Below are 21,479 nucleotides of genomic sequence, written 5' to 3'. Positions count from 1 at the left end.
GTTTATGCGTGTGATTCCTTCTAAAAATGTTTGTATGTTAGAGTAATGGACTGAGGGCATACTGTCTGTTGTCGGATTAGGATGCTGCGGAGATTAAAAAATCACATTTAAAACAGTGGCTGATCTATATGCCGTACCAGTAGCTGCTGCATATTTAGTGGCCTGGTGTAACAGATATGATGTCATTAAAGTTACCCGTGAGTAGACTAAGGTCAAAATAACGCCCAGGAGTGTCTTGACCATGTCATCATAGCCTATGCTGTTAGACATTTTCCTGTCAGGCTGATCTCATCACACAAACACATTTCCTTCTTGTGAAGCTGAGAAATGAGCATATATGCATGTACAGTTTATTGTACTGAAGGTGGAGTGCAGTCTGCTTTCAGGGAAGATTGAATTTGCTGTTAGGTTTCTCAGAAAGATATCTGTCTCAGTCCTCCTTTGTGACAACCTTGAAATTAGCCTGAAGGCTGGCTCATTCGGAATGATAAAGTTGGAAAATCGCTCTGCAAATTGGTGTCAGAAAGTGGCAAAATGCATTATACATGTATGTAAAATTACTTTTTGGCAACACAAGGCTTTATTCAGACAGTGATAATGCATTGCATTATACAATATGACAATGTTTTATACAATGTACAATCACTGACTGAACAACATACCACAACCACAACATCAGGGTCATTGTAGTGCTGAGAATGGTCCATCACCCAAATAATATCTGTCCAGACCATTGAAGAATTATGGGAAAAAGATGGACTACAAAATACACCTATATGATGAGTGTAATTGATTTTATATATTATTTCTGATTATTATTTTGTATTTTATATAAATGCAACAACCCTGACATTGTGGTGGTATGTTGTACTGGTACGAGTAGTTTGTACTGGACTGAGAATACTCTACCATTCAAAAATATCCAGCCAGGAGCATCATATGGGCAGCATCCTGTGACCATTGATGAAGGACTAGAGGATGACTAACACATAATGAGCAGGGACAGATGAGCTACTGTCTTTGACTTTACAAGATGAAACAACATGGTAGGTGTGTCTAGTAGAGTGTACAGTAAATGAATACAGTGTTTTAAAAACTCCAGCAGCACTCCTATTTCTGATCCACTCAAACCAGCTCAACTATATTGTATAATTGTAAAACTACAAAGTGCTTTTTCTAATTTTGTAAATGTAGTTTTCATGTGAAAAAAAAAACCATAAAAGCCATTTGCTCTTCCTGGAAACCTGTTCACGCATATCTTATCTAGTGAACTACTGTGTTAGAATGTTAAACTGAATAAATTATACAGTAGCCTGAAGAACTAAAATGTCAATTTATGTATTTATTATCTAACGTTTTTAGCTATTGCTTATTACTTACTGTAGCTCATAATTATGAGGAGCTTTAAATAAATAAATTTTTTTCTTGTGGTGATAATTTTGCTTTTGGTGAGCAGTGCCTCAGTTTCTCAGAACATTGTCAAACATTTTATTGCTAATGCTACATATTTACAGGCCACATTTAAGCTGATTATTAGTTGATTTAACTCAAATAATTAAATATCAAAATATTTGGGTTTTTTTGCGTTTTTTATATATATATATATATATATATATATATATATATATATATATATATATATATATATATATATAAGTTTGGTTTCTTTGTTTGATTTAATTGCCTTCCGCCCAGTGACAGCTGGGATAGGCTCCAGCACCCCCCTCGACCCAAAAGGAGAAGTGGCTTAGAAAGTGTGTGTGTGTGTGTGTGTGTGTTTGATTTAATTGTAGTATAACACATCTCACTGATGTTATTTATACACACATTTCTGGAAAATGTTCTATTGAAGGAGAGATATGTGAATTCAAATGGAAAAGAAAATGAGATGTGGAAGTTAAATGCATCTACAGTGTGACTGAAAGAGTGTTTTGAACTAGCAGCTGCAGCAACTTTTGAACATTGCGAAACATTAAACAGTGAGGGAGTTCACTGAGGTGCTGTTTGAGCTGTCTACTGGAATTGCAAGGTGTGAAGAGCCCACTAGTTTTAGCCAACTTCAGTGAAGACATGGGACACTTAAGAGTGTCTGCCTTTTATCTGGGGGTGTGTTAATTTCAGTGCATTAAGTCATCAACATGGACACAACTTCAGCCATTCCCCGCTGGACCCACAGGTTATATCAGATATTGAAGAGATGGCACAGTCTAATTAATTTGAATTTTGTCATATTGTTGACTATGCATTCTTTACTGTAAGGTAGTTGATTATTTGTTTGAGCAATTAGAGCTTATGTCCATCTTAGATGAAGTGCTTCAGTTAAAAACAGCTCATTTTAAAACTTAGAATTTTGAATTTGATGCCTGCAACATGTTTCAAAAAAGTTGGGACAGGGGCATGTTTACCACTGTGTTACATCACCTTTCCTTTTAACAACACTCAATAAGCGTTTGGGAACTGAGGACACTAATTATTGAAGCTTTGTAGGTGGAATTCTTTCCCATTCTTGGTTGATGTGCAACTTCAGTTGTTCAACAGTCCAGGTTCTCCGTTGTCGTATTTTGCGCTTCATAACGCACCACACATTTTCAATGGGAGACAGGTCTGGACTGCAGGCAGGCCAGTCTAGTACCTGCACTCTTTTACTACGAAGCCACGCTGTTGTAACACGTGCAGAATGTGGCTTGGCATTCAGTTGTTGAAATAAGCAGGGATGTCCCTGAAAAAGACGTTGCTTGGATGGCAGCATATGTTGCTCCAAAACCTGTATGTACCTTTCAGCATTAATGGTGCCTTCACAGATGTGCAAGTTACCCATGCTGTAGGTAATAACACACCCATATACCATCAACGATGCTGGCTTTTGAACTTTGCACTGATAACAATCTGGACAGTCCTTTTCTTCTTTGGCCCGGAGGACACGATGTCCATGTTTTTGTTCCAAAAACAATTTGAAATGTGGACTCGTCAGACCACAGGACACTTTTCCACTTTGCATCAGTCCATCTCAGATGAGCTCGGGCCCAGAGAAGCTGGCGGCGTTTTTGGGTGTTGTTGATATATGGCTTTCGCTTTGCATGGCAGTGTTTTAACTTGCACTTGTAGATGGAGCGACGAACTGTGTTCACTGACCACCTTGCCGCTTACTTGCAGAGATTTCTCTCATATTATGGACTGTAGATGATGAAATCCCTAAATTCCTTGCAGGCACAGTATGTACGCCTGCAGCACTGTGTGTCTGACAGAGTGGTCAGCAACACTGGAGTTACACAAGGAACTGTCCTCTCTTCCTTCCTCTTCACCCTCTACACCACGGACTTCAGCTACTGCACAGAGACTTGCCACCTTCAGACGTTTTCTGATGACTCTGCAATAGTTGGCTGTATCAGCAAGGGAGTTGAGGATGCGTACAGGGCGACGGTGAAGGACTTTGTCGCATGGTGCGAGCGGAAACACCTGCAGCTCAATGTGACAAAGACAAAGGAACTGGTGGTGGACCTGAGGAGGGACAAGGCACCGGTGACCCCTGTGTCCATCAGGGGACACGGTGGATGATTACAAATATATGGGTGTATATATTGACAATAAACTGGACTGGGCTAAGAACACTGACGCCCTCTACAGGAAGGGCCAAAGTCGTCTCTATTTTCTGAGGCACCTGAGGTCCTTCAACATCTGCAGGACTATGCTCAGGATCTTCTATGAGTCTGTGGTGGCGAGTGCTATCCTCTATGCTGTTGAATGCTGGGGAAGCAGGCTGAGGGTGGCAGATGCCAACAGACTCAACAAATTGATCCGCAAGGCCGGTGGTGATGTGGGTGTGGAGCTGGACTTGCTGATGGCAGTGTCGGAGAGGAGGACGCTGTCTAAGCTGAAGGCCATTATGGACAATGGCTCCCACCCACTATACGACACAGTGATGAGGCACAGGAGCTCATTCAGTGCAAGGCTCATCATACCAAAATGCACCACAGAGCACCACAGGAAGTCATTCTTACCTGTGGCCATCAAACTCTATAACTCCTCCCTCGGTGTGTGATTCACAAAACTCAATACCAAACTGTATAACTCAGAGGGACACTAACTTAATTTAAATAGTTGAACTGCTTTATACCAGATGTTTCATATTTATTATCAAAATCACCGCCACTTTACTGTATTAATAAGTACTTAAATCTTGTGTACATACTGCAAATTTCTCTATATTGTTTTAAATTATTAAAGTTTTTATTCTTTTATATAAATGGCTGCAACTGTAACAACTGCAATTTCCCCCTGGTATCAATAAAGGAATCTGAATTGCACGTTGAGAAACGTTGTTCTTAAACTCTTGGACTATTTGCTGAGCCTTTCAGGGATGCTCCCTTTATACCCAATCATGACACGCATCTGTTTCCAATTAACCTGTTCACCTGTGGAATGTTCCAAACAGGCATTTTTTTTTAGCATTTCTCAACTTTCCCAGTCTTTTGTTGCCCCTGTCCCAACTTTTTTGGAACGTGTTGCAGGCATCAAATTCAAAATGAGTGAATATTTGCAACAAACAGTAAAGTTTATCCGTTTGGACATTAAATATCTTGTCTTTTGTAGTGTATTCAATTGAATATAGGTTGAAAAGGATTTGCAAATCATCGTATTCTGTTTTACACAATGTCCCAACTTCATGGGAATTGGGGTTGTACCAAAATACTTCTACAGTGATGTTCATTTTACTATTAAATTTTAAAATATCATTATCTACTTTTTAGTGTTAGTCGTTAGCATTGTCAGTCATTAACATTTAGGTACTGAGTTTTGCACTTCTTTTTGATTTGTCTTTGAATTTTACTTTATGTCCAAAGCTTCCAAAAAGAGAAAAAAATGCACCTTGAAATCTTCTGTTCCTAAGCTGATATATGCTGGACGTCCTAAGAAGTTCCTCTGTAGTTTTGACATTCTGCTTCTACTCAACTTCTATTGCAGATGTTTTAGTGGTACATTAATGTCACTGCAGTAATTGTTACCATAGTATGGCTTTGAACTACATAAGAACATAAGAAGTCCAGATGCTGTTGTTAGAAGTCTTACATGATCTAAAAAGAGCATATTTCACCTGTCCTTAAACATATCTGTAAACATACCTTTTTAGTCTCTTTTTCAGTTTGCACTAGATAGCTAACATTTACTTCCCCTGGTGTGCATATATCTCTCACTCTCTTTTGCTACATTTACTTTCTACTTACACTGGTGTTACCTTTTATCAACTTATTTTACTTATGAGTGCCCGATTCTCCTTTTAAAATAAGTTTTAATGCAAGTTTTACTTGCATGTTCATCAGTATCGCTTCAACAGAATTGTGATCAGACAATACTCAACATTTCAGTATTGGTGCTGGTGTCAGAAAGGACAGTGACAGTGTGCCATCTCTACTTGTTCTTAGCTCATCTGTAAAGCAGGCAAAATATTAATGAAGGTCGTAGGTGGTGTGCTAATGGCCTCTCCAGAGACTCATTGTCAGTCCTCTCTAGAGGAATGCGCTCAATTACCCTATTGCTGGACGTCGATGCTGGGGAAAAAAGCTCCCATTCGAGCTAGTGTCAGGCTGCTCCCTCTCATAATAGAGCCATGATAGCATCAGCTATCACTGAGTCCTGCTGCCAGCCAAGATATAGCCCCCTTCCCAAACCCCAGAATAGGAACTGTCTAAATTACACTGGCTAATGGAATGCAGAGACAGTGATTCTTTTTTTTTCCCCTCTCCATCTGCTTCTCTTTTTAATTCTCTATCAGGGACAGAGCACATTTCATTTGATATGAAATGAAAGGCTTTTTTCTTATCAACTTTGGCGGAAAGATGAGTGAAGTAGTGGAAAGCTTTAGAAGGAAGTCCGGGCTGGTTTGGTTTGCTGACGAGTGCTCTACTCATGCTTGATTTCTTTCTCTTCTGTCTCGTCTTTTTTGCCCAGCGTCTTGGCTTCTTTTTTTACCAGACGAGGGATGTCCATGCTTGATGTTCTTGCTGTCAAAGTGTCCAACATTGGATTAAAATTGGTCATATCAAAAGTCATAAACTAACGGAAATCATTAATAGTGATTCAATTAAATGTGAGGTTTTCTGGATTCTGCTAGGCTTTGTGTTGAACTTGACGTGTGACTGAATATCATATGTGACATGACTGAACTCAAAAAAAAAAGTCTCTGTTAGTAGATTTGGTTCATTGTTACCTATTTTAATCACTAATACTCTATTAATCACAAATAGTTAATTATTAGTACCCCATGCTGCTGTGGAACATCTAAAAGACTCTATATTGTATTAACTGGGCTTTTTCAAAACAAACGCTTCCTTGCTCTGGATCTTTTGTATCTATTTCACCACAGACATAATATTTGAATCATTGTGTGATGGTGCCTTTACCATTTAAGCTATGGGATGGACCGTGTTGTAACCTTGTACATTTGTTTCAGTAATGAATGTAGCAGGGCTGCTTTATTACTCTTGCTGGGTCATGGCTGACCCCAAACAGTCATCCATGCAGCAAACTACAATTAGTTGGCACAGATGCCCCATTTGCAAGAAGCCCTGGGTTGTGGAGTGTTTTCCCTGCTCTTGATGCTGAAATAATTGATTTGACCCACTTTAACATTTGTCGTTAGTCATCGGAAGGGTTTATCTGTTGTCATGCTTTTAATTATCGCGGGGAGGCAAATTAATCGTCTGTGTGTCTCTCTCAGGGAGTTACTCCCTTTGCTGCTGTCAAGGCTATTAACACAATAATGAAAAAGCAGTTAGATTGACTTTTGGAAATGGCAGTCAATTAGAGTGCCTGCAACAGGGTAGCTCAGTGACTGATAAACTGTTCTTTCTAGCAAGAACAGGAATTTATCACTTCCATTGCTTTACGCTTATTGGACATGGTACAGCATGTTGCATATTTTAGTAGAGCTTCAACAAACCTCTAAAATATCACAATATGTTGCAGAAATACGTTGTGAAAAATTTTCTGGTCATTCTCCATAGATTTGCTTTTTGAAAATATAGACCGCAGCTAACGTCCTTTACTAAATGGCTAAATGGTTTCATGGAAGCATGCAGCACATTCCCAAGTGCAAAGCCAAGCAGGCAAATCGGATGATGTGATCGGATTGGTTGACATACTGCAACATGAAAATCTGCTTCAGAAAAAAAAGTTTGCACTTTTTTAAGGCCAGAAACACACTTCATGCACATACATGTTGAGCTACGTAGACGTGATTTGGTGCATCAGTGCCTTCCAAAATGTGTCATGACACAATTCATGAAGCAACGCAAGCATGAGTTGCATTCTAAAAGTTACAGCAAAGGGGCAATGTAGAGACAGCCAAGCCTGGCCAAACTGATGCTGTGCTTTCACCTAGTCAGCTGTGTCATAAACATATATGTGTATATTACACTATTACCTCTTCATTTTGATAAAGCACTCAACACTCTTCTACCATTCACATGTTTAGAAGTTGTGGATGTTGCAATGATAGTATCTCCCATTCTTATTTGTCCACTATCAACCTCTAGTACTGTGTTTTAGGAGTGTTTTAACTGCTACAGCACTAACAATGCACAGTAAGTTTATACAGAAAGGTGGTTATCAGTGTGTTGTTTGAGTGTTCATTTGCATATACTTGCATTGAGTGTGTTTCTGGCATTAGAAGGTGACGAGGATCAAAAATAAGTTTCTTAGTGTATTTCAGTTGTGGCTCAAAGTGCAATCCTTGTTTCTGTAGCAGATTTTCATGTAAGTGTATGTCAACCAATGGAAACATGGACGGTCACACTCTCCATTTTGCCTGCTTCAACAGCACAAGCCTTGCCCACGTGCCAACAATGTACACTACTCTTTGACAGAAAGCTCTACATTAGTATGCAACTACCATGCTGCCCTTGCGCCCTGCACCCTGACACATAACCATCCTGATCTTGAGAAAATAAGCTGCAGCTATCTAGCATTTATCTTTATGAGCCTAGATAGAAGGACTATTTTAGAAGGACAGAAGGACAGGTTTGTTGTTGGAAAGTAACCAAATAATATAAAATGATTTGAAGCAAAAATAAAATAAAGCAGATCTCAGCTTGCAGTGAATGTGAAAGCCAATAGGTGGTAAGGAGTAGGTGTGCAAGTCAAGATCTTAGCTACATTGCAGTAGTAAGCTAGCTCATAGCTTGCACCTTCAACCATCACTTGTACCAATATACTGTAAAGGGATGCTCTGGCCTGCACAATTCACAGATGAGCGAAAAAAGGATTCAAGGAGATTTTATTGTCATTCGCATCACATGGTACAAAACTGACTCTGCAAGACCTCTGAAGGTCCTTGTGATTGATACTCAAACCATTCTTATACAATGTGTGCAGTGTGGCAGGGCTCATAATCCTGCTGAAAGAGGCCACTGCCATGAAATGTTGTACCTGATCTACAGCTCTGTTTAGGTGTGTGGCATGTATCCGGCTGAACTCTATAGGTGCTGCCCTTTTGGACATGCTTCAACTCATTTGGGCTTAATGATTTGAACATTGTCAAAGGTGCTCAGGTCTTCATGCCTGCCCATTTCTCCTGTATCAAACACATCAACTATGAACTAATGTTTGCTTACCATCTAATACATCACAAACCTTGACATGCACCATTGTTAGGAGATAATCTACGATTTGCTTAATCTGATCAAAAAAAAAGTGATCATAATACTCTCGTGTGTATTGTTGGTTATTACCATGATATTGTCATTTGCATTATTAATAACTGTAGACAGCTGCCATATGCAAAGGTGTTCTCTGATAAATTACATTTATACATTTACTCCAGAATTGTACAATTCCAGATGCGTTTCTATGAGTGTCGTGTGAACCAAGTCATTAAAGTTTTTCAACAACCAAAAAATTTGGTTTAAAATAATACATGCATGTTTATTATATCAGAAGTTCATTGTTGCATCTTAAATATATTGTTAGTTTATTTGAGGATACATATTGTGTCGTCCTAGTGAGTTGTACACAGCCACCACTGATAATGACTGTGTTTCATTTCTGTAGTGGCCACAAAGCTTCTTTTAACTTTGCCTGAAATGCTTGTGTTACATATTGTCACTCTAGATCCTGTTCTCCTGCCATTGGTCCCTGGGTTGTTGTATTATTCATTTGTAACAGGGCAGAAAATGATGGTGCATGCTCCAGCCAGCTAGAATGATCATTATTCTTTGGCTTTGTGTGCTTGTTTTTTGGAAATGGAGGGGATGTTTTCCCTTTTTCCTTCCAAATTAATAGGCCACAGCAACACTGGCTCAGTGTTTCCAGTGGAGACATTTTTAGGTCAGAATATCTTAAATAATTGCTTTGATCATAATGAAAATAATGAGGAATTATTTTCTTTCTTATGCTTCTTATTGTAAACACCCTCTCACATACACACAGCTATTTTTGTTTGTAGTAAACAATTCCATACAAACAGCTGGAGAAAGAAGTGAAATGATGAATGATTAGGGCAGTTAAATCTGCCTCCATATAGCCATCTTAACATTTACATGTCCATTCACACGGAATCTGTACTCTTGCTTTCAGAAAAGTCAGAACAGAATGGAGCTTCATTTGACATGCAACATCATATGCTGAGATGTAAAAATGATATTTGTGCTAATTCTTGAGTAGGGCATGGCTGTGTTAAAATTTGAATAATGCTCAATATTTAAATTAAATACATCTTCATAGAACATTTTTAATTGGAATCTCACCACCCATTTTGGCAGTGACACACCAGTCATGGATATTTCTTGGATACTTCACAGATTTTTTTCTTGCTGGAAATGTAAAATGTCTTTTTTATGTTTTGTCAATTGTATTTTTATGGTGTGCATATTGTCATTTTTTGACTTGCTTGTACTAATTTTTCAGTTAGGTGTAGTAGAACTGTTGCTTTTCCTCTGTATGGTAGCCTTAATGAATGCTGGGGAGTTTGACCTGGCTTACTGTACATACAGTGCTGTGCAAAAGTCAGAGAATATTCATGTATTTATTTCAGTGAGAATGTCACTTTAAATACAAATTATTTGAGAGTTATTAGATGATCATCTCTTGCATACAGGAAAGTAAGTGGAAAAAGTTCTAGGTTCCAGAAATGGAGTACAAAAAATGATTAAAAGATACAGAGAACATGAAACTCCTAACAAATGTGCAAGATCTGGTAGACCACCAAAACTGTCATCACCAGATAAACAGTATATGAAGCTTTCATATTTGAGATATTGGAGAAATTCAAGCTCCATTTTCACTTCAGATCTAAAAAAACATGTTTCTGTCTTTCCTTCCATTGTGAGAAGACAAAAAGGACAAAAAAAATTACAAATCAAATAGAAACTGCTGTTTTTTTTTTTTTTTTTTTTTGTAGGATGGCCTACCTAGAATCCAGACCTTAAGACAGGTCTTGTACACTATAGCCATTTTCAAATTCAAGGGCTTTTCATGACTTACCAAAAACAAAAATCCAGGACAAAAGGTTAAGTACTTCTATTCTGAATCTTCAGAGAAAAGTAATAGGATCCTAAATTTAAGTGTAATATGTTGATGATTTTAAAGTAATTAAGGTATGTGCTATCAACGTAAAGACCGTTATGCACCAAACAAGACTAAAATAGTTCACACAAACATGTAAAATAATTAGGTACAATATTTTCACATCCAAAACTATTTTATATACAACAATTTCTTGGGAAATTGGCAAAGTTGTTCATGCCTCAAAAAAAAAAAAAAAAAAATGGATATTTATCAAATAAAATATGCTTTGCTTTTCATGGGCAAACTGTGACACTGTGCAGGAAGCTTTACTCTTTGGAAATGCAAAAAAGAGAATGTTTCATTTCAGCTAAAATTTGAGTGCTTTCACTCACAGCTGGAATCTCAGGTGAGTTTGAGCTTCTTTTGGAAATGCAGCTCCACACGAAAAAAAACTCAAACAAATGAGCTGAATGTTTTTAGGTGCAAATAAGATCAGATTCTTTGCTCCCAAAGGAACAGACAAACAGTGACTTTGGGCTGTCCATTTCAGAAAAGTAGCTTCATCATTTCATTCAGGACATTCAAAAGCTGAAATGTTGCATCTTTGGTGTTCTCATGCATTTTTGTTGCTGGAGAAAGCCCTCATCAAACATAGGGAGAATAAAATAATATTGCATTTTTACCGTCGAAAAATCGCTTTTGGTGTGCAGAACAAACTCAGTTATACATGTGCTTGAATTAATTTTTTGTTGTCTGAAAAAATTGCATGGAAAAAAATGCATTCAGTGTGTGAAGCTCTTTAAGCCAAACCATAAGGTAATGTTAGAGCTTACAAAGCAAGGTTAGCATCCTGCTAGAGGATGGTGACATTTAACATCACATACTAATGTGCATGAATGTATTTTATGAAATAGAAATGATTACAGAAAGTTATGATGATATTTTCCATGGTTTTGAAGTACATTTTTCAAGGAGAATTCAGGATACTGGATTTTGGCACATTTATTTCTCAAGGTTTTCCAGGACCCGTACAAACTCTGTTAACATTACAGGATATATGTGGATTGATTGGATCACGAGAAGCATAAAATGCAACAAACTTCACAGAATGAAAATCTCTTACTTTGAGCCTGCTCGCTGATACCAATATTGATTTCAAAAAGTTCATACAGTAGTCACTGTATCGATATGTGTATCGCCATGAAATTATCCACAATATATTGTCGCATCGATATTTTGAACACATCACTTGCATATGTTAGCTGGCGCAATGAAATTGGCACAGTCATAACTTTCCGACAATATTTTGAAACCTTAAACAGCTGCTAGATGTTAACTCTTTATCATGAAGCATTAAGTTGGTCAGTGTTGAGAAGTTGCTGATATACTCAATATTCTCAAAAAAAAAATATTTATTGGGATAATGATAACATTTCATGTCACCCAGACCTAGTTTGTATGATGTACATTTCTGACAGATTGCGGAACACTACAGGAAGCTAAGAGGATAATATGACATCTGCTGTTTCATTAAAGAATGCCATTAAAGATGGTATTATTGCACCAAAAAAGAGGAATTAAAGAAGCCATAATATTAATAGAGCTAAACAGTTGATAGATAATTTGATCATAGAAATATGGAAATGATAATTACTTGTCCTAATCTCTGGTATTTTCCCACTAAATGCTGGCGCATTGTTCATTACAGTAGTGTGGAGAGAACAAGTCGATCTGACACACAGTACTATTGGTTACTTATTATTGTTCATGGAGAGGCTTATATGTGCTTGACACTTATGCTTCAAGGGCACTTGTCAGTGAATTAGCTACACTTTGTTAATTGCACAACAATGAAGTACAGGGCTGGGGCTGAGCATATGTCCACATTGTGTGTGATGCTGAGGCCGAAGGGCATGGATGTTCTGCACCATATGAACACTCCCTCTAGAACACAGTGTGTATCCAGCACCTTGTGTCTTGCTGTGTAGTTTTCATCTTCCTGTTAAAAGCTCTAGGTGCAGGATTGGATATTGATAGTTTTAACTTCAAGCAGCATGCTTCTGCAGAGAGATAGGTCTCCACACTCCTCTTTCTTCTGATTTTCCTTTTCATTTTTCTTTGCACTTGGCAGGTTACAGTTCCAGGCATATTTATAAACACAGTTTTTAAAAATGTCTTCAGAAGGAAGATTCAGGGCTATAACAGGAAAATAGCATGCCATAATACAGAATATAAATATAGAAAGTCAATTATAGATCATGATTATGCAGCTAAAATAATGCTTGGGCAAAAATAAATAGATAAATCAATAAGGTCACATATCAATTACCTGAGAGACTGTCACACTGGAGAGCTGGCACTCAAGGAATGTTTTTTTTTACATGTTTAATTATAGTTTACTGTTGTCGTGAAGTCTTTTCACACCAAGAGGAAACAACTTATGTGTCTCATCAGAATTGAAATATACATGGCCACACTGTACACAAGGATGTCATGGTTAAAAAAAAAAAAAAGACAGTGGTTATAACCATAGACTTAAATGGGTGCTCAGTCTTGTAAGTGCAGAAGGGCAGCGCCTGGACACTGCACACATAACAAAAACACAAATGGATAAGTGAGAAATCCAACCGGGACCCTCCACATTAAAAGCTTGGTTAGAAGAGCCATTTTGTCCTTTCAACCAAATTCAAACCACCTTGGGAGCCACAACAGTTAATGTTCTATATTTTTCAGTATGTGATAATGTCCTAGTAAAGGCTAAAATATCGAAACGAAAAGACATTCACTTTACTCTGCTTTAAACTTTAGTTATAGCCGTTTTCCTCCCATCTCTGCCAGAAAACTTTTCTTCAAAAGTTGAATACTTTCTTGTGAAATGTCTCTCAACGTTCAACTGTTTTACGAGGCTGAAGTCAACTTCTCATTCTCCAGCTTCTTGTTTGAATTTTCTCGTTCCACCTTAAACTCTGCCTTTTCATTCGGCGCAAGAATGTAAATGCGGCACTATTTAAGGTGGAACATGACACTTCAAACAAGTTAACTTCAGCTTTGCGACAGATTTTTTTGTGTTTGACAGTCTTGTTGAAGATTTAACATACCAGGAAGCCAACTGTGGTGCTCATAAATGCCATTAATTTGTCTCCATATGTTCATCATAAATCTCTCTTTGCCTTTTCCTTAGCTACTAGCTAGGCTAGGCTACCTGCGTTGCCTCTGCACACCAGCCTTCAAGCTTATAGGGTAGTGAATTAGCAGCGTTTAAGACCATCTGTTGTTAACACAGGCTTTGAACGATCAGCAGAGCTTTATTTTGCTGCAAATGTGAACTTTTTTATTTATTTTTTTTTATCAGGCCAACCCCTGAGCTAGCATATGGAAGCACTTTGGCTTCAGTGAAGTTGAAGGGGAAAAGGACCTGGACAAGAGCCACACTATATGCAAGTTGTGTCACACTAAACTAAAATATTTTGGAAATGACCATTTGGAAAACCATATTACACGTTTCCACCCGTCTTACATCTGGTTGCTACCAACCAGAGTACCATTAAGCAAACAATGTCAAAGCTTCCACACAACTTGGAAATGAATTACAAACTCTTTTGCAACTTTTATTGCCAAGGATATGTCTTTAAGATCCAGGGCTTTTCCTCACACAGTGGGGAAAAAAGAAATCCTGTATAGTTAAAAAAGGGTGCATCAAGATGCATCGATAATCATTTTATATTTGCATCACAGCCCTCTGAATCATAATCAAATCAGATTGTGAGGTGTCTAGAGATTCCAACCCCTAAATGAGGTATGAAGAGTTGTTTTATTATAATCCCTTAGACATAGACATTCTGCATTGCATGGACCGCTCTCGGTAGCTTATTTTTCTGTTTAATAACAGTGCCAGTTAGCTGTGCATAGCAGCTGGAAAGTATTCAGTCTGCACCTGATATTAAAAACCGAGTGTAAGCATGAGCTCCAGTAGAAACATAATCTCACACACGTCAGCAAATCCTTCAATGTGTGAATGACTTCTAACTTTAATGCACATAAAAATGAAACAAACCTCCCAAAACACAGTAAAAAGAGCAGGTTTTCGGTGTTTCACCAAACACATGGGCACACAAACATTGCACAAACATGAGCGTGAATCTCTGCATTCTTTCCATTATATAATAATTTTTTGAGAGCAGTGTTCTTGAAATAGTATAATTTTGCAGAGTACATTTCTTAAACTGCTACCCTGTAATGGTACTGATTGCAGTCCAGCAGCAGTGTTGACATGCCTGGCTGAACCCAGTATGACATCTGTATATGTATATCAATGGTGTACACCGACGACTGTCTTTTAGCTTAAGTGCAGTGTTAGCAGTGCAGCTCAGGTTCTTAGCCTGTTTACACAATGCTCCTTGCACAGCGTTCTATTTTGAATGAAACCGGTTTATTTGAAATTGTCTGTAAACAGAGCTATCTGTAGAGATGGTATAGATGGAGTGTTTTCGTACAGTGAACCACCAAAGAACAAGATTTCTAAAATCACACAGTGTATGTTTTGGCTTTAGAGGACATTCAACAACAGCCATAAGATGTAACACTCCACATGTGAACTACTCATGCGCATTGTTACATCCTCTAGGGGTAGGACGCACAAAAGGTTTAAGTGAGTGCCCACTCAGCCTCAGACCAAACAAACAATACAAAAACAACTAAGTAGAGCAGAAAGTTTTATTATTCTTAACAGCTCTAAAGATTTACTAACTTCTGGAACAAATGACATAAAAAACAGGATTTTAAAAGCTTCAGGATGACCCCAGGCCAAAACAAACAAATCACCTAAAAAAAATGTCTGACTTACCCTGAAGAAAAAAAAAAAAAAAACAAAGAAAATAAAATACAAAGACCTTTTCCAAAAACAGAGGCAAAAGTCCCAACAAAAAAAAGGCAGGTCACCCCTAAGAATCCTGCTACTAGACATCATAACTTTACAACAAGAAATTTGGTCTGTGCTGGTGGGCATCCACTGGAGCAGCACATGTCGGCTCAAACAGGAAAAAGAAAGGTGCAGCTCCCCGACTGCCAGACAAAGGGCCCTTTTGAAATTTCCCGCCATCAGATCTAACCAATAGAAACTGCACAACTGGGCGGAGCAACAAGCAGCCAACTCAGCAGAGCAGCCAATCACCACCAAAACACCTGACCTGAAAACAGACCAGAAACAAAACAGAAACAGACCTACAAAACACAGAATGTAACACGCATTAACCTCAGATGTCATTGCTACTGTCACTGTGTGCCACAGAGAGACCGATGAGGAGTAGAGGTTAGCACAAGGTGGGTTCACTCATGGGTCCCACATCATCTGCTAAGTCATTTGCAGGCGGGATTCATTTTGAAGCACCACAGTCAATGCGGGTAAACAGCCAACAGGTTGTGGCTTTTTTTTTTTTTTTTTTTGACATGACACTTATTATATAGTGCAAATTCATATGGCTTTGTTAAGCCGTAAATACACAAAATACATTTTGTTTCTGAAAGCAGTAGTGGCCAAGAATCACACTTGATTTTGCAGGAGCAGGCGGACATCAATAGTGATTGAATCGGGCGGCTATTAATAATCAGGCCTGTGCAGACCAAAACTATAAATGGTTACTTACAGCTGTATAGAAGCACTTTTCTGACATGGAACAAAACCCACTCTTCTTCACTGCAGCGCTATTCAATCAAAGGTAGCAATTGTAGTATTGCTAGCTATGCAATTTAAAAAAAAAAACCTAAACCTTTTTTTTCCATTAACAGATGAAATACACTATTTTGTAATAATAAAATATACCAGCCTTTGGTGGTGGGAATCTCTAGGCACCTCACGATTCAATTACAATTCAGGATATTCTATACAGGATTTCTATTTTTCTCACTGTGTGACAACTTGGAACTTTTAAAACAAAGTATTTGTAATGATTCACAATGAATTTACTTTTTTTTATTAAGAATATTTCTTATTACTAAATCAAATGGAACTGATGTGGCAAGTGAACTGGAAGGCTCTCATTCACTGCTTTTGTTTGGAGCACATGAGAAACTGGCTGCCACTAATCTGTGATAAAATGCGCTGTTACAGTAAAATAAGATCCTGTGGCAAAGGATGTCCATGCAGCAGGTTACAGATATTCTACCCGTTTTCAGTGATTTCATAACTTTGGTTTTGGTCTAGTTGAAGAGATTGGGGGTCACTGTACCTGTAAAATAGGTAGAGTATGGATGCAAATCCTTGGCAATAAAAGTTGCAATAGAGTTAGTAGTTTACTTCGTCATTTCCATGTTGAGTGGAAATTTTGACATTGCAGGATTGGTGGTCCTCTGGTTGGCAGCAACTACAGCAAGGCGAAACTGCTTTAAGCAAGGCCTATAACTGCTTGTTTACCTAGCTAGTAGCTAACTAAAAAGGAAAAGAGAAAGATTTAAGATGAACATCGATAATTTGCATGTAGGATCAGTCAGCTGGTTTCCTGGAATTTCCGGAGGATTCCAACGAGAACCTTGAAAACAAGAAACTGATTTCAGCCTCGAAAGAAGTAGAACATTGAGAGACATTATACAAGAAACTTTTATACTTTTGTGGGAAAGTTTCCAGCTGGTGATGCAAGAAAAGCAGCTACAGCTGAGCTAAAGCTTAAAGCATAGAAAAGAAAGTCTGCGTTTTTGTTTATATTTTTAGCCTACACTAGGACATTAGCAAGTATTGAGTCACATGTACAGCCAAGATCGTAAAATGGACTCAAAATTTTGTTGCTCCCAAGGTTGAGAGTTGAAAAGACAAAATGACTCTTATTAATGTTTGGGTTGTGACCCCTGCACTAGCTTTTAATGTAGTGTCTATGCTACAGACTGTCCAGGTGCTGCACTTTTTTCACTTTTTTTCCCGCTTTCCGTAGATCCAGTGTTGCCTGCCGTTGATTTCCTTTCAGTGAATGCAGAGATCTTGATTTATGAACGCAGGGAGCTTGATTCATGAAAGGGAACATTTGATTCTGTCAGTCTCCATATTTGCTCTTAGCTAACGTACTCTACCTCTGAAAACACAGCAACACAGCAGCCCAGGCCACCCAGTTTCCCTTGCAGCTTCACCTCCAAACCCATAGATCACTGCATTGCCACTCCCAGTGTGTGACTCCCTTTTTTTTTTCTTTTCATTTTTCAAAGTTTCAGATAGCCAGGTGTGGAGTTAGCTGAAAATAGTGGGGTGTAGTTACTCTTTAACGGTAGTTAAATATTATGGTATGATATTGGAGAATACTAAAAATATGCACTCGTATTTGATCTGAAAAAATGGTATTGATGCCTTACTAAATTTTCAATTACAATCATTTTCAAATACCTGCCCATAAGACTTAATAGTGTGCAGTGTGCACTGAATCTTCATAAGAACTATGTAGTACCTGTATAGTGTTTTAAATTGTGAATAGACTATAGAATTATGACTAACTCATTGCACACATGCGCGCACGCACACACATGTATATACACGTGTGTGTGTGTGTGTGTGTGTGTGTGTGTGTGTGTGTTTGTTCACTGTTGTTAAGAGCCATTTTGTGGAATTTTCATAGTTTTGCTGTCCACCACTCCTTTCACTCAGTGTTGATGATTGATGATTATACCTGTCATGATCATGTCTCTCAGTTAAATTGCATTGCTGGACATTACTGAACATTGCCACTGGTCTTATCTCTTTAATCAATGTGTTTCATTTACGTGATCATATGTTAGAGTGGCTAAGTATGTTCGGAACATAAGTAAACAAGTGAAGTTGTTTTTCTTTACGTTATTCTCAAGAAAGCTTTTTTTGCCTTTGTGAAAATAAAGAGAAAATCAACAGGAGCAAAAAGTGAGACTGTGATAATGAAAGAAATAGTTGATCTTAATGGTAAGGTGCACAAACATGAAACCTTTATTTATTTAAAATCTTTATTTTACACAGGATAGCTCCCTTTATCTCAGCAATCATTTAAAGGTGTCTGAAATCTGGAGAAATAAGACATTTTTCCTACATGCCCCAATCAGTATGAAAAAACGAGTAATGTCTTTTTGGTATTATAGCTGTGAACTGACAACATATTTTGTCAACTTTATCTGCATTGATGCACAGACAGACAGACAGACACACGCACACACATGCGTGCAAACACACACGCGTGCAAACACACACATAACAATATAAAAGACATGTTGGAAATTACTGGTAAATTGATTTGAGTTGCAGGAGACAAACCGGACAGACTTGCCTGCCTGTCTGTATAGGTAATGGTAATGTACACACACACACTTTTTATTGAGACCAAGCTGGTGGTGGATTGCAATCAGCAGTGTTGTGTGGGTTAGAGGGCTACACAGCCTATTGGAAAGGCAGGAGATAAGTAAGAGTGAAATGGCAGGTAGCTATGTGCAAGTGCAGTGATAATGTTTCCACCATATCAGGCTTGTTGACTCTTTTCTCCATGTACTTTTTTGGGGGTTTATAGCTGCACAGATAGTCTAGCAGCACTGTTTTTTGGACTTGCGATGTAGACCTGTGTTCTTCTATGTTGGCCTCAGTCCCTCCTTGTCTTGTCAGGCTGTCTGCATTACACTGATACTGAACAACCATCCTACTTGGCCTAATCCTGCCAATTGAATTGAAACAGTTCCCCTCCCTTAAACTCACAATGCAGAACTTTTTCTATAGAGCATCAGAAAGACTTGTACTGTCTGTGCAAGTCACAAGTCAAATTATATAGAACTCTTGGTAAAAGTCTCAAGTCACATATAGAGCCCTTTTCCTCTGTCTCCACCAGCACTTTTGTTTGTTTCTCTGAAATTCGATTATGCCCTGTTTTCAGCCTAGATGAGTTCTGTTTACTGGCACAAGTGATGAACCATTTTCAGAAACGTTTAGAAGGAACAAAAGAGTCTGTTGATAAAAAAAGTCCAGATGGCAAAGAAAATCTTTTTATGTTAATTCCCACCATACATGCAGTCGTTTAAAGCAAGCTGTGCACGGACTAACTGAAAATACACTGCTCAAAAAAATAAAGGGAACACTTAAACAACACAATATAACTCCAAGTAAATCAAACTTCTGTGAAATCAAATTGTCCACTTAGGAAGCAACACTGATTGACAATCAATTTCACATGCTGTTGTGCAAATGGAACAGACAACAGGTGGAAATTATTGGCAATTAGCAAGACACACTCAATAAAGGAGTGGTTCTGCAGGTGGGGACCACAGACCACTTCTCAGTACCTTTCTGCTTTCTGGCTGATGTTTTCGTCACTTTTGAATGTTGGTGGTGCTTTCACACTCGTGGTAGCATGAGACGGACTCTACAACCCACACAAGTGGTAGTGCAGCTCATCCAGGATGGCACATCAATGCGGCTGTGGCAAGAAGGTTTGCTGTGTCTGTCAGCGTAGTGTCCAGAGGCTGGAGGCGCTACCAGGAGACAGGCCAGTACACCAGGAGACGTGGAGGAGGCTGTAGAAGGGCAACAACCCAGCAGCAGGACCGCTACCTCCGCCTTTGTGGAAGGAGGAACAGGAGGAGCACTGCCAGAGCCCTGCAAAATGACCTCCAGCAGGCCACAAATGTGCATGTGTCTGCACAAACAGTTAGAAACCGACTCCATGAGGATGGTATGAGGGCCCGATGTCCACAGATGGGGGTTGTGCTCACAGCCCAACACCGTACAGGATGCTTGGAATTTGCCAGACAACACCAGGATTGGCAAATTTGCCATTGGTGGTCAGTAATGGTGTGGGGTGGCATTTCTTTGGAGGGCTGCACAGCCCTCCATGTGCTTGCCAGAGGTAGCCTGCCATTAGGTACCGAGATGAGATCCTCAGACCCCTTGTGAGACCATATGCTGGTGTGGTTGGCCCTGGGTTCCTCCTGATGCAGGACAATGCTAGACCTCATGTGGCTGGAGTGTGTCAGCAGTTCCTGCAAGATGAATGCATTGAAGCTATGGACTGGCCCGCCCGTTCCCCAGACCTGAATCCGTTTGAGCACAATCTGGGACATCATGTCTCGCTCCATCCACCAATGTCACGTTACACCACAGACTGTCCAGGAGTTGGCGGATGCTTTAGTCTAGGTCTGGGAGGAGATCCCTCAGGAGACCATCCGCCACCTCATCAGGAGCATGCCCAGGTGTTGTAGGGAGGTCATACAGGCACGTGGAGGCCACACACAATACTGAGCCTCATTTTGACTTGTTTTAAGGACATTACATCAAAGTTGGATCAGCCTGTAGTGTGTTTTTCCACTTTAATTTTATGTGTGACTCCAAATCCAGGCCTCCATTGGTTAATAAATTTGATTGCCATTGATGATTTTTGTGTGATTTTGTTGTCAGCACATTCAACTTTGTACAGAACAAAGTATTCAATGAGAATATTTCCTTCATTCAGATCTAAGATGTGTTATTTGAGTGTTCCCTTTATTTTTTTGAGCAGTGTAGTTCTGCTTAAATAGCTCATTGTTCAAGAAATCATTTCATGTCTCTCTGTTTTTACGATAAACTGCTCTTTTTATCTTTAGGTCCACATTGTCACTGTCATTGTCATTGCATTCATAAGTGTAGTGCAGTTTTGGCTAATGCCATTGTTGTCCTGCAGCTCTGCCCATGCTGAGGAACTGTGATGGCACTGCTGCAACATCACAGCACAGATCTGTAGCTGATGTGGAGGAACTGGCAGCCAGCTATGAGCGGAAACTCATTGAGGTGAGTTCTGTTTCAGAAGGTCACCTAGTCTCTGCCCTCAGTGCTGCTTAGTGTATAGGCAAACAAAAAAGTGCCCACTTAGAATAGAATTTACAACCATTTGTCACTGTGTTTGCACTTGCAATTAGAACTCTGCATTTAACCCATCCGTGAAACACCCACATACATGCACACTAGTGAACACATACACTAGGGGGCATTGAGCACACTTGCCCGGAGCAGTGGGCAGCCC

The 21,479-nt window shown here is 39.0% G+C and overlaps 1 protein-coding gene across 3 annotated transcripts in view; it reads left to right on the top strand.

The window, feature by feature from the left end:
• snx29 (sorting nexin 29) overlaps window positions 1-21,479 on the top strand; it is a 185,348-nt gene that overhangs the window by 44,938 nt on the left and 118,931 nt on the right. For all 3 annotated transcript variants that reach the window (XM_017705474.2, XM_017705476.2, XM_017705477.2), the window contains one exon: window positions 21,141-21,247. In XM_017705474.2, the coding sequence (XP_017560963.1) occupies window positions 21,141-21,247 (107 nt within the window). The remainder of the gene's footprint in view (window positions 1-21,140; window positions 21,248-21,479) is intronic.

This window comes from Pygocentrus nattereri, chromosome 13, assembly GCF_015220715.1.
Source record: "Pygocentrus nattereri isolate fPygNat1 chromosome 13, fPygNat1.pri, whole genome shotgun sequence".
Classification (NCBI taxonomy): Eukaryota; Metazoa; Chordata; class Actinopteri; order Characiformes; family Serrasalmidae; genus Pygocentrus; species Pygocentrus nattereri.
The sequence above is the reverse complement of the archived record's forward strand: the minus strand, read 5'-3'. Positions and strand labels throughout refer to the sequence as shown.